Source organism: Hyaena hyaena, unplaced genomic scaffold (assembly GCF_003009895.1).
Source record: "Hyaena hyaena isolate Hyena2069 unplaced genomic scaffold, ASM300989v1 scaffold_19, whole genome shotgun sequence".
Classification (NCBI taxonomy): domain Eukaryota; kingdom Metazoa; phylum Chordata; class Mammalia; order Carnivora; family Hyaenidae; genus Hyaena; species Hyaena hyaena.
This window is the reverse complement of record NW_024080651.1, coordinates 5,140,374-5,153,695: the sequence shown is the minus strand read 5'-3', so window position 1 is coordinate 5,153,695 and position 13,322 is coordinate 5,140,374. Positions and strand designations below refer to the sequence as shown.

General features: G+C 41.0%; 1 protein-coding gene across 5 annotated transcripts in view; it reads right to left on the bottom strand.

The window, feature by feature from the left end:
* Nucleotides 1-7,097: 7,097 nt before the first annotated feature.
* The window catches only part of OSBP2 (oxysterol binding protein 2), a 182,451-nt gene continuing 176,226 nt past the window's right edge, over nucleotides 7,098-13,322 (bottom strand). For 4 of the 5 annotated variants that reach the window (XM_039225794.1, XM_039225811.1, XM_039225805.1 and 1 more), the window contains 2 exons: nucleotides 8,973-9,199; nucleotides 7,098-8,691 (listed from right to left, as the gene is read on the bottom strand). In XM_039225794.1, coding sequence (XP_039081725.1) covers nucleotides 8,546-8,691; nucleotides 8,973-9,199 — 373 coding nt within the window. In that variant the 3' untranslated portion in view covers nucleotides 7,098-8,545. The remainder of the gene's footprint in view (nucleotides 8,692-8,972; nucleotides 9,200-13,322) is intronic. The other variant, XM_039225800.1, reaches the window with a different exon arrangement.

The following is a 13,322-nucleotide window of genomic DNA, read 5'->3' as shown; positions in this document are numbered from 1 at the left end:
TATAGAGCCTTTATAGTTTTTTCTTTCACATATACATCCTAATCCACCTGGAATTGACTTTTGTATATGGTTTGAGGTAGAGCTCCAATTCCTTCATTCTTCCTGATTGTCCCTATACCCTTTAATGAAAAGTCTTATCTTTCTTCATTAATCTGCAGTGCTACCTCTTTTATATATCAAATGTTTAAATATGCATAAATCTGTTTCTGGATTTTTAGTCAGTTACATATGTCTTGTCTTTTTCTCTATGCCAGTACCATGCTGATTTAATTATCATTTTATAGTAAGCTTTTATATTTAGTATAGCCAGTTCTACCACTTTTTATGCTTCAAGAGTGTGTTTATTATTCTTGGTCCTTTGTATATTTTCATATAAATTTTAGAATCATTTAGTCAAGTTCCATAAGAAAAACTGTAGGGGTTTCATTGGAATTGATTGTATGTGATCAGTTTGAGAAAAATTGATATCTTTTTAAGTCTTCCAAACCATGAAAATGGCATCACTGTCTATTAATTTAGATCCTCCTTTCTTTAGTGTCTCTCAAGAAAGTATTATTATTTTCCCTTTAAAGGTCTTGTATTTCCTTGATTAGATGTATCCTAGATACCTGATGGATTTTAGTGCTTCTGTAAATGATATTTTTAAAACTTCATTCTCTGATGGTTTGTTGATAGCATATAAAAATGTAACTGACTTTCATATTATTCTAATTTGTCTTTAGATTCTTTTGAGTTTTCTATTAAATATCATCTGTGAGCAATGATAATTTTGTCAATTCTCACATTTCCTATATATTTTTCTGGCCTTATTGCATTGGCTAAGGTTTCCAGTACAGTGTTGAATGTAAAGAGTAAAAGTAAGTATTTTTATGTCCTATCTCACAGACAAAGTAGTTTTTGTTTTTGTTTTGTTTTGTTGGATACCATTCATCAGATTAAAGAAGTTTCCTTCTATTCCTATTTTAAGGTATTTTTTTCCTTTTAAATATCATAGATGCATGTTGAATTCTATATTTAAAGTGTTTTCTGCATCCATTGAGAGGACCATGTAGTGTTCTCCTTTACTTTGTTAATATGGTGAATTACATTTGCTAGGTTTTCTTAAAGTAAACTAACCTTGCATTTCTGGAATAATGATTCCAAGTTTTCTATATTTCTAGACTTGTATATTGTTTTGAATTATACCAACATGTGAGTGACACTGGTTTGTAATTTTCCTCTATCCTACTGTCCCTGTTAGGTTTTAGTGACCAGATTATGCAAGCCTCAAGAAATGAGTTGGGGACTATTTCCTCTACTCTTAGGATAGTTTCTTTAAAGTTGGTTATTCCTAGGTGAACTGTGTGAGGAGTATTGTTTGTATATGTGTGAAAGGAGTTTTATTTTTTAACTGATTTAATTTTTTAAAAATGATTGTAATACTGCTCAGGTTTTTCTAATTTTTGAGTCATTTTTAAGTTGTATTTTTCTAGAACCTTATCTCAGTTTTTAAAGTTACTGTTATCTGTAGCATCTATATTTACGTCTTTTTATTTCAAATATTGTTTTTTGGGTTCACCCATTTCCTCTCTCCTTCCTTCCCTTTCTTGGTCTTCCTTGTCAGGAAAGTCTCATTCATTTTCATTTTTCAAAGAATCAGTCTTAGCTTTCACGGTCCTCTCTGTTTGTTTTCTCTTTAATTTCTGATCTTTATTCCCTTTGAGTTTGTCTTAATGTTCATTTTCTTAGATTGGATGGTTGGCTCGTCATTTTTAGTCTTCTTTTACAACACGAAATTTTAATGCTGTAAGTTTTTCTTTAAGTACTGCTTTACTTCTATAAGTTTTGATATGTAGTGTTTTAATTTCTAACTATTTTTATAATTTCTGTTGTTTTCTTCTTTGATCCATCAGTTATTTAAAAGTGTAGTTCAGGAGTGGCTTTTTTTCTTCCTAGTTGTCTTTTTGTTATTAAGTTTGAACTGTCTTCCTTTTGGTCTGAGAATATGGTCTGTATATTAGTCTTTTGAAATTTGCTGAGGCATGACTGGTCAAATATGTGGTTAATCATCATAAATGCTTCATGTGCACTTCAAAATTATATATTCTGCAGTTATGTGTAATATCCTGTGTGTACCCATTACACCAAGTTTGTGAATTGTGTTGTTGGAAAACTTGCTGATATTCTTTGCCTGTCTGAGCTCTCACTACAGGGAGAGATATGTTAAAATCTTCCATTATGATTGTGTATTTATCTATTTTTCCTTGTGATTGTGTCCATTTATTTTGAGATGTTATTAGGTGTATAGGAGTTTTAGAACTTTATGAATTTTACCTTTTATCATTATAAAATGACTTTTTATTTCTGGGAGTTGACAAACAAATATAGTTTTGCTTTAAAGCCTATCTTGTCTGTATATGTATGTTTTTTAGTGTATTCTTGTAGATAGCATATAGCCATATTTTAAAATTCCAGATATTTTTGTTCTTACCTGAAGATTTAATTTACTTAAATTTTGTGTATTACTGTTGCATTGATAACTTATTTTTCTTATTTTGTAATTATTATTCCACCTTATCTGCATTCGTTTTTCCTCTTTCTTGCCTTCTTTTAGATTAAAAAAATTTCCCCCACATACAATGTTCTCCTTTGTTTTGGAAATGTTATTCTTCTTCCTTTAGCTATTACTTTGTATGTTTCACATAATAGTTAACTCATCAAAGTCTACTCAAGACTCTCAGTATTGTTTTAATAAGTTTTTATTAATATATTTTATTTTGGTTCCTGAATGGTATTTTCACTAGGAATACTAACATTATCTCCTTACTTTGGAGATACCACTTTGTCTTTTTCTGTTTTTTAAAGTTTATTTTGAGAGTGCATGTAAGTGGGGGAGGGGCAGAGGGAGAGAGAGAGAATCCCAATCCACACTGACAGTGCAGAGCCCAATGTGGGACTCAAACTCATGAACCGTGAGATGTGAGCCTAAGTCGGATGCTTAAGTGACTGAGCCACCCAGGTGTCCCACTTTGTCTTCTTAACTAGGAGGTCATCTCTCAGTCTGATCAGTGCTCCTTGAAGGTAATTCCCACTGCCCACCCCAAATCTTGCTGCTTTTAAGATTTTGTTTTATTAAAAACATTTTGTTTAATGTTTTATTTTGTTTTTGAGAGAGGGGCAGCATAAGCAGAGGAGGGTCAGAGAAAGAGGGAGACACAGAATCCGAAGACAGGCTCCAAGTTCTGAGCTGTCAGCACAGAGCCTGATGCAGGGCTCGAACCCACGACCCGTGAGATCATGGCCTGAGCTGAAGTCGGACACTCAACCGACTGAGCCACCCAGGTGTCCCTAACAAGATTTTGTTGTTTGAAAAGTCTTGCAATTTCAATATATTGCATTTAGCTGTAGATGTCTTTTTATTTATTTACCTGACTAGGATGTGTTGAGATTGACTCTGAATAGTGGTGTTTCTTATGACTTCTTAGAAATTTTTTAGCCATTGACTCTTTAAAGATTGCTTCTGCTCTATTTTGATTAGAGACATATGGGAACTTCTCACTTTATTCTCCATGTCTCTTTTATATTTTTCACTTCTTTTTGGCTTTTGTGTTGCGTTCTGAATACTTTTTTTAAAAAAGTATTTATTTTGAGAGAAAGCACACGTGCGCAAGTGGGGAAGGGGCAGAGAAAGAATACCAGGCAGGCTCTGTGCAGGGTTCAAACCCACCAACAGTGAGATCAGTGACCTGAGCTGAAATCAAGAGTTGGGCGCTTAACTGACTGAGCCACCCAGATGCCCCAGCATTCTGAATACTTCCTTTAGGTCTTACTTCCATGTCACTAGTATGCTCTGTCAGTAATCTGTTATAAAATTATTTTTAGTGAATATTTTTTCAATTTCTGGAAATTCCTTAGTCTTTTATTTTATTATTAAAAATTTTTTAATGTTTATTCATTTTTTGAGAGAGAGAGACAGAGAAAGAGACTGAGAGTGAGTGGGGGAGGGACAGAGAAAGAGACGCAGACTCCGAAGCAGGCTCTAGACTCTGAGAGCCCGATGGTAGGGCTTGAACACATGAACCTTGAGATCATAACCTGAGCTACTGGACTGTGCTCATGTGCCCACTACTTGTGTGCTGTGTTTCCTTATGTCTTTAGAGATGTCACATTGTAAGCTATTTGTTTTCCTTGCAACTTCCTATCTGGGATTCCATAAAGTCTGGAATGAAGGGTAGAACCTGCAGAGAGGCTTTCTTTGCTTTTCTTGTGGGACTGCTTTTCTCAAAATTGCCATTTTGAGACCATGTTATATTCTCTGCTAGAGGTTTTATTGGACTATCCGGGTAGTATGTATTTGGGCTATAAAACCAAACCAAGCAAGGGTGTGCTCCTGATTACAAATTCTTAGGGGATTCTTTTCTGCTCTGCGTAGGACTGATCTATAAGATAATTTTCCTGTATTTGATTTTGGATTCATCATTATATTGAAGGTATAGACCTTTGGGAGTCTAGCTTTACAGCAGATACCTCCTATTAGATACCCTACCTTGGAAGGATCATTTGAGGTAGTGAAAACAGGCTCACTGCATACAATAAATAGCTCTGAGGGGAAAATCAGACCTCAGAGCTCTTCTTACCTTTCCAACTCATGGATGCTTTTAGGATGTTTTAAAATGTTATCTAGCATGCCTAGTTTTACACAAGGGAGGGTTATCCAGGCACCTAGTCTACCATATTGGCAGAAAGATAAGTCCTCCTTGAACGGGTTGATGTAATAAGTGATTTACAATGAAAAGCTTCCCAACACTGACCCATTCTTGCATTTCTGTAGTAAACCTAAATCGGGTATGGGTTTACCAACTTGAGGTATCAGTATTTTGTATGTAGCTGGATTCTATTTGCTATTTGGATTTTTGAAATTCTGTTCTTAAAAGTGAGATTGAAATACATAGTTCTTATATATTTTTAAAAATATTTATTTCAAGAGAGACCATGAGTGGGGAAGGGGCAGACAGAGGGAGAGAAAGAATCCCAAGCAGGCTCCATGCTCAGCACAGAGCCCAATGCAGGGCTTGATCTCATGACTGTGAGATCATGACCTGGAGCCAAAATCAAGAGTCGGATGCTTAACTCACTAAGCAAGGTACCCCATACACTGAAATTTTTCTGTCTGGTGTCCTTTCCACCCACCTCATGCTGAGCCCCAGCCTGGGGGTGGGGGGGATAAGGGAACCTCAGGCCTCCTCCCCCACAGTCTGTCAGGAGCAAAGATTTGGACTCTGGAGTTTGTGGGAGTGGGAGTTTCCTGGTTCCTTAGGTTCACCTCTTCCTCGTTGCATCTCTGAGGCCCCCTCACAATTTGACACTGCTCTCACATTTCCCAGTGGCCCCAGAGAGTGTACCCCCAAGCCTTTGCTCTGGCTAGGCCTTCTGGCCTGGAATTAATTCAACACCTATTTACTGAGCATCTCCTATGTGCCAGGCACTGAGAATGCTACAGTGTGTAAGACACGATTCCTACTCTCATGAAGCTCACAGTTCACTGGGGGGTGGGGGAGACAGTCAACAAATGAATAAAATACATGGTGTTACACATGGTGCCAGAATGCAGTGAAGAAAAAGGAGGCAATTCTTTTGGTAGCTTTCTAGCATGTTTGGGTATCTGCAGGTCAAGATCACGTCCCCCACCTTCTTAAGAATTGCTCTATTTTGTTGTTGTTGTTCAATTACTCTCAGGTAAATTTCATAATCTACTTGTCAAGTGTTTGAAAAATATTGGTAGGATTTAGATTTGGATCATGTTGGACTTGTAGATTTGGGAAGAACCCACATAATTGAGTTGGCCATCAGTGAAGATGGTGTTTTTCCCTTTAACTCAGGTCTTCTTTATTATTCAGAAAATTTTAATTTAATTTTAAAGAATTTTTTAATGTTTATTTTTGAGAGAGAGAGAGAGAGAGTGAGAGTGGGGAAGGACAGAGAGAGGGAGACACAGAATCTGAAGCAGGCCCCAGGCCCTGAGGTGTCAGCACAGAGCCCGATGTGGGGCTCAAACCCACCAACTGTGAGATCATGACCTAAGCCAAAGTCAGACACTTAACTAACTGAGCCACACAGGCACCCCTCAGTAAAATTTTAAAGTTGTATCTGTAAAGGTCTTTTGCATCTTTTTGTCAGATGTATTATGAGGCCCCTTATGGTCTATGTTGCATAATCTTTTCTATGGCATTTTCAACTCACTGATGGCTATTGGATAGACTCCTGAGTATAGGTGGAGCTTGTGTGATCTGGTCAGAGTGGTTTCTAGAACATCAACCTGATGTCATTCCCTGTTCAGAGCTCTGCTTGACTGCACTCTACGCTCTTCCTTCACTTTGCCTAAGTGGATTGGATTTTGTCACCTCAGGGCTGTGCCCATGCAGCCCCATATTCTCCCCTGGCAGACCCATTTCCACTGCCCTCCCCCACCCCAGGTTCAGGCTCATCCTGCCTCACTGCCGTGCATCTTCTAGCCTGTGAGAGCTGAAGGATTTCCTCACAGAAGGGGAAGCAAGGCCCTGGTAAGTAAGGAGTTGTGCAGGGCCAGCGCTGGGGTTTCAGGACAGGTGGTTGGAGCCTGGCTCTGATGCCCGTGTGGTGCCCTGCCCTACCACATTCTCTCACCTGGAGGCACTGACAGTGGCTACTCTGCAGTGGGCCAGACCAAGCCGTTCTTGGCCAGTCCTGGGAGCTAGTAATCTGAGTTGCTTGGCAATCTGGGACAACAGAAGCAGTCCAGGTCTGCTGTCCAGTAATCTTGGAACTCACCAAGGTGGGTGTTCCCTCAAAAGAAGAGCATGGTGGCTGCCATGGCTTGGCCCCAGACAGTACCAGGCAAAGCTGTGACCCCTCTCCTAGGTGCTGTCTCAGCCTTCTGCAGCCTACCTGGCCCAGACCCTCTCCCACCAGGTCTTCCACCCCCTTCTTACTCCTCCCCATTTAGACCAGCTCCCCATTGCTGGTCTCAGTGCTGAGCAGAATAAAGCCCCAGGCTCTTCTCCCATGTTGCCGTTTAGGCGGTCACCTGTCTTGCACCAGCCCCAATCCACCCAGTCACAGACAGACTCAGGGACAGGGCCTTGGAAAACTCCAAATCCAAGGTTTTTATTACTGGTCAAAAGGTGCTCCCTCACAAACAGTGTGTAGAAGAGGAACAATGCACAGCTCTCCCGCGGGCCTGGTGGGGCCGCCCTTCCTGCTCTGCCTTTAGAGTGGGCACTCTAAGGCATTTCACATGTTGGTGTTTTCACTTTTTTTTTTTTTTTTTTATATAAAAACAAACCGAGTCCTGGAGTATACAGAAAAATCCCTGTGATGAATTTTCAGGACCAAACTGAAGTGGGAAGGGTTGGAGTGGGGGTTCCGAGGGGCTGGACAATGGCCACTGTGGCCCAGTCCCCCTACCAGTGGCAGAAGCCCTTGGAAGGGGGTCCAAGGAGAGGGCAGGGCACAGCTGACAGGAGGGCCAAACTCAGACAGGGGTGCCCTGTCTTCATCATTTTTTAACTTCCACATACCATAGAAATTTAAGCAAAATAGCTATTTTTTATATATTTATATATCATATACATATATGTATATAAACCAGGCAAATAAAGAGTTCAGGGGGTGCAGAGATGGGCACCCCGGAGGTGCCTGAGGCCAAGGCAGGGCACTGGGTCTCTGGTGCCTGGGGGCACGAGCCCAGGCTGAGCCAAGTGTTTGTTATTATTGCTGATTTGGGGCCTGGTTCTTGGGTGGGGAGCACCTGCAGGCCCTGCCCCTCAGCCCTTCCTGGCCTCTCTGGGGCTGGGGGAGCAGCCCCTGTCTGGCCAAGGCTAGGCAAGGGACTACTGCCCTCAAATCTACCTGGGGGCCCTTGGGCATCCCCTCCCCCCACAGTGGGTGCCACTGTAGCTCCGGAGACAACTGATTTGTGCTCTCCTGGGCCAGGTGGCCCCTCCAGTTCCCTCCTCTGTGGAGTCCTGTGCTCCTGGTGACCCTGCTACGTTGAGCTACAAAATGCTCCCTGCCCAAAGGGGTCTGGCTTCCTGATGTCTTAAAAAGAAGGGGCTCTTGCCAGGACACATTTGTGGCAAGAAAGCACACTTGGAAAGTTGTCTGCTAAGTGCTGTACTAAAAATATTTACTAAACATCTTGGCTGGAAAGAAATGGAGATAATTTTTTCTAAAAAAGTCAAAAGTGGCTCCCCAGTGGGGGCTAGTGCCACTTGGTGGGGCTGGTGACTGGGGCAGCCCAGGGCCCGGGGCCAGCCTGCCTGAGTTGTGGTAACTGAAAGCTGGGGTCCCAGTGGGACCCAAGTCCAAAATGAAGGGGCTCGGGTGACCCAGGGCACTTGGGGGCTGGAGAGAATGCAGGTCAGCACTTGCTCCTTCCACGGTGGAAGCCCCAAAAAAGTGTTAAAAAAAAAAAAAAAAGGAAAGGGAAAAGGTGTAGTGGGAGGGCCACTGAGTACTAAAGTGAGTGTATTAAAGAAAAGGTGGACCAGGCTGTATAGGTGCCTGTATTTGCAGGAGGGGGTGGTGCTCAGAAGATGTTGGGGCACATGTGCCAGTCCTGCCTCTCCTTGGCCTCCCAGTAGCCGCCCTTGTACATGCAGGCCGTCTCCCCGGTCAGTGGGTCCAGCCTCTTCTCGAACCACAGCGGCACGTACACATCGGCCTCCTTCTCTGCTGGGCAGGCACAGGGGATGCGCGGGTGGGTGGAGGCCTCCTCCCAGGCCCTCCCCCGCTCCTCCCCCCACGCCATTCTTCACTCCCTTTCCTCCCCCGCCGCCCCCCCCCCGCCCCCCCGCGCCCTAGGACACTGCTGCCTTCCACCCTGCCGCTGGCACCCTCCCCGTCCCTGCGGTACCCTTTCCTTGCCCTCCCCCCACCCCCGCATCCCTTTTTTCTGGGAATCCGCTCCCCATGCCCAGGGTACCCGCTCTCCCCACCTCCCCGCCTAGCCTCACCTTCCTCGGTGCCACAGCCCCGTGAGCAGGCCTCCAGCCGCCGGCGCCGCGACACGCGCTGCTTCTCCTCCAGCCGCTGCTTCTCCGTGTTGGCCTCGTCCCAGTGTCCCTTCTCCATCAGCCGCTGGTCCGGCCGCAGGCGGCTGTCGGTGGGCGCCACGCCCTCCTCTTGCTCGTTGAGGGTCAGGGCCAGCTCCGAGAAGTAGTACATGTTCTCGGCGTTTTCCCTGCGGCGGCACCGCCGTTTGAGGGCTCCGCACGGCCTTCCCCACCCCGCCGCGCCGCCCCCCAGGGCAACTTGTCCACACCACCAGGAGGTGTCTTTCCTCCTCACAACTTGCGTGCTGGCTCCACCGACCCGCATCAGTTTTGCTACGTCTACGTCTTTGGGCATTTGCCGATTTCCACCAGTTTTTCAACTAGATCATCGTGAAGTTGTTTCATTCATCTGTGACATGGCGACGTACTCTTTTGCATCATGGTGTGGGTTATATGTGCCTTCCCTGCATTCCGAACAGTCACGGCAGAGGTTTGTCTGTTCCTTTCATTGGTTGAAGATGAAACTTTGTTGATTTTATTTTTAGGGTTTTCTGCTTTACTGAGTTTACTTTGATCTTCTCCTGCTTTGTTGGGGTTTATTTTGCTGTTCTTTTCTAATTTCATGAGATGGTTGCTTACCAGCTCATGCTTTTTCAGCTCTTCTTTTCGAATATGTGCGTTTTAGGTTACGCATTGCACTCCAAGTACTGCAATAGCTGAATCTCATGGTTTTTATATGTATTACATTATCATGCACTTATATTTTTTCTTTTTAAAAAAAAATTTTTTTTAATGTTTTATTTATTTCCAGGAGAGAGAGAGAGAGAGAGAGAGAGAGAGAGAGATACAGCGTGAGCAGGGGAGGGTCAGAGAGAGAGGGAGTCACAGACTCCGAAATAGGCTCCAGGCTCTGAGCTGGCAGTCAGCACAGAGCCCGACGCGGGGCTCGAACCCACGAACCGCGAGATCATGACCTAAGCAAAAGTCGGACGCTTAACCGACTAAGCCACCCAGGCGCCCCTGCACTTATATTTTCTATAATATCTAATATCAGTGTATCTTCTTTGATCTGCAGATTAGTTTAGAAGTATATTTCTTGAATTTATAAATATCTGGGGATTTTTTTTTCTAGTCGTCTTTATTTCTAGTATAATTGCTGTGGAGTCAGACAGTGTGCCCATATAATCTCAGTTCTTTCAAATTTGCTGAAAGGCCCAGTATATGGCCAGTTTTTGCAGATGCTCCAGGTGTACCTGAAGAGAATGTGTTTCCTGCAGTTGTTCAGTGTGTTCTACAACTGTCCAGTACATTCTGCACTTCAAACTCTTCATTTTTTTCTTGTTTCTAGCCATTACTAGGAGAGGTATGTTAAAATGTCATCTCTTGTAATTAATCCATTGTAAATCAATCCATTTCTCCTTATAGTTCTACCAGCTTTTGCTGTAGTTCTGTTTTTTTGAGTTTCCATTTTGAGTTCTGTTTTTAGGTACAGGATACATTCAAACTTAAAACTCATCTTCCTAGTGAAATGAACCTTTATCATTACATCTATCTTACCTTTCGTCTTGCTTTTTTGTTTTAAAATCTGTTTTTGCGACATTAATCTAGCTAAAGTAGCTTTTGTTTGTTATTTCTATGGACATCTCTTTTTGCATCCTGTTATTCCAGTCTTTCTTTACTTTCTTACTTAGATGTATCTCTTGTAAATCACATATAGTTGGATTTTTAAAACTTATCTGACATCTTCCACTATAATGGGAGCACTTAATGTAATTACTGATATGTTGGATTTAAATCTATCTTGTTTTTTCTTTTTGTTCTCCTTTTTTGGAACTCAAGTTCACAGCTTTGGATTAAACATGATCCTTGCTACATGACACCCTCTTTTTATTGGTCCTTGCAATAGTCTGCTTGTATTAATGCAACTCTGCCATCAGAAGACCCTCTAAACAAAAGGTAGAATCCTGACAAAACTTATATCTAACTGTATGGAAAACTCATCAATCCATCTCCTTCTCAGGTAGCCATCCTCAAGACTCCTGGGTTCATCAGTCTCTTGCTTACCTTTTAATGTAATTTTATTGCATCTTTAAATAGTTTTAATATTGCATGTATGTGTGTGCATGGGTGTTCATTTACATATATGTACATACTTGTTTTTAACTGTATAAAAAGAATATCATGATATACGTAACCTTGTGGGACTTGGTTTTTTTCCTTAATATTTTATTGCTAAAATTTATATTGTTGCATGTTTCTGTTGTTTCTTTTTTTAAAATATAGTTTATTGTCAAGTTGGTTTTCATGTAACACCCAGTGCCCATGTTGTTTGTTAATTTCAACTACGGTGTAATTAATATTCCCTCCTGTGAATAATACCACAGTTATTCATTCAGTAAATCTGAGTTGTTTACAAGTTTTTGCCTTGGAGTGATCTTATGCATGTTTCCCATTGTACATTTGCAGGAATTTCTCTTGAGTGTATACCTGGAAGTGGAATTGCTGGCTATTGTGATGTTCTTCTTTAAGAGGTAAGGCCAACCTGCTTTCCAACATGGTGGCACCAATTCACATTCCCACTAGTGATGCATAAGAGATACTGTGGATCTACATCTTCTTCAACACTTGATACTGTCAAACTTTTTCTTTTTTTTTTCCTAATTAAATGAAGGTAAAATGATCTCACTGTGGTCTTGATTTGCATTTCCCTAATTACCAACGATGTTGATGACTACTCCTATGATGACTGGTCATACCTGTTTCTTCTTGAGTGAAATTCTTGCTTGTAACTTGCACTTTTTCTGCTGGATTGTTTTTGCTTTATTCATAGGTTAGGTGTTCTTTATTGTTTAAATTATTATTTTTAATTGTGGTCAAATATTCCTTATGTATCCTCAATACTGATCTTTTGTTGGGTGTTAAGTATTATGATTTCTCTTCTGCAAGTTTATATATTCACTTTCTTTACAGTTTTAACAAGCAAACTTTCTTTTTTAAAATTATTTACTTATTTATTTTATCAATTGTTTTTTAAAATATACATCCAAGTTAGTTAGCATATAGTACAATGATTTCAGGAGTAGAATTCATAAATATAACACCCAATGCTCATCCCAACAAGTGTCCTCCTTAATGCCTCTGGCTCATTTAGCCCTTCCCCCTACCTACAACCCCTCCAGCAACCCTCAGTTTGTTCTCTGTATTTAAGAGTCTCTTACGTTTTGTCCCCGTCCCTGTTTTTATATTATTTTTGCTTCCCTTCCATTATGTTTATCTGTTTTGTATCTTAAATTTCACATATGAATGACGTTGTAGGGTATTTGTCTTTCTCTGACTAACTTTGCTTAGCATAATACCCTCTAGTTCCATTCATGTAGTTGAAGCAAAATTTCTTTTAATGAAAAAAATATTTTAATATAGTTGAATGCATCGGTGCTGTTCTGTGTCTTAAGCTGTATTTCCTTAAGGTCTAAAAGGTACTCATCTATACTTTCCCTTAGAGTTTAACTTATTGCTTAACAGCAAGTTAAGCTTAATACTTTTTGTAAGATCTTTGCCTTGAATCAATTTCTGTTACAATGTAAGGGAAAAGAGATTGTTAATCTTTTTACAAATGGGGAAACATTTTCCCAAATCCTTTTAGTGAACAATGCCATCTTTCCACACTATACCATGTCACCTTTGTTATATACCAAAGATATATATATCCATGGGTCTGTTTCCAGGCTCACTGTTCTATTGCAGCTTCAAAATAAATCTTGATGTCTAGTAGGACTAGTGCTTATTTCTCTGCTGTTATTCTTTAAAAATGTTCTGGCCCTTTATTCTTCGGTATAAATTTAAAAATCATAATATCATGCAATGAAAATCACCATTGAGATTTTGTTTGATCTACTCTTGAGATCATGACGTTTGTAATACTAAGTCTTCCTATTTATGAACACTGTATCTTTATCCATTGATTTAGCTCTTCTTTGATATCTCCGTAAAGTTTTATAATTTTCCCTAGAGATCTTGAATATAAGATTCATTACAAGGTCCTTGATGTTCTCTGATATAATTGTCTTCTCTTAAATTGTATTTTCTAGTTATTTTCTTTTAGTGTATAGAAATGCTAAACTGACTTTTGCATATTAACCTTATTTTTTAAATGTTTTATTTATTTCTGAGAGAGAGATACAGTGTGAGCAGGGGAGGGTCAGAGAGAGAGGGAGACAGAGAATCTGAAACAGGCTCCAGGCTCTGAGCTGTCAGCACAGAGCCCGACGCGGGGCTCAAACCCACAAACAGTGAGATCATGACCTGAGCTGA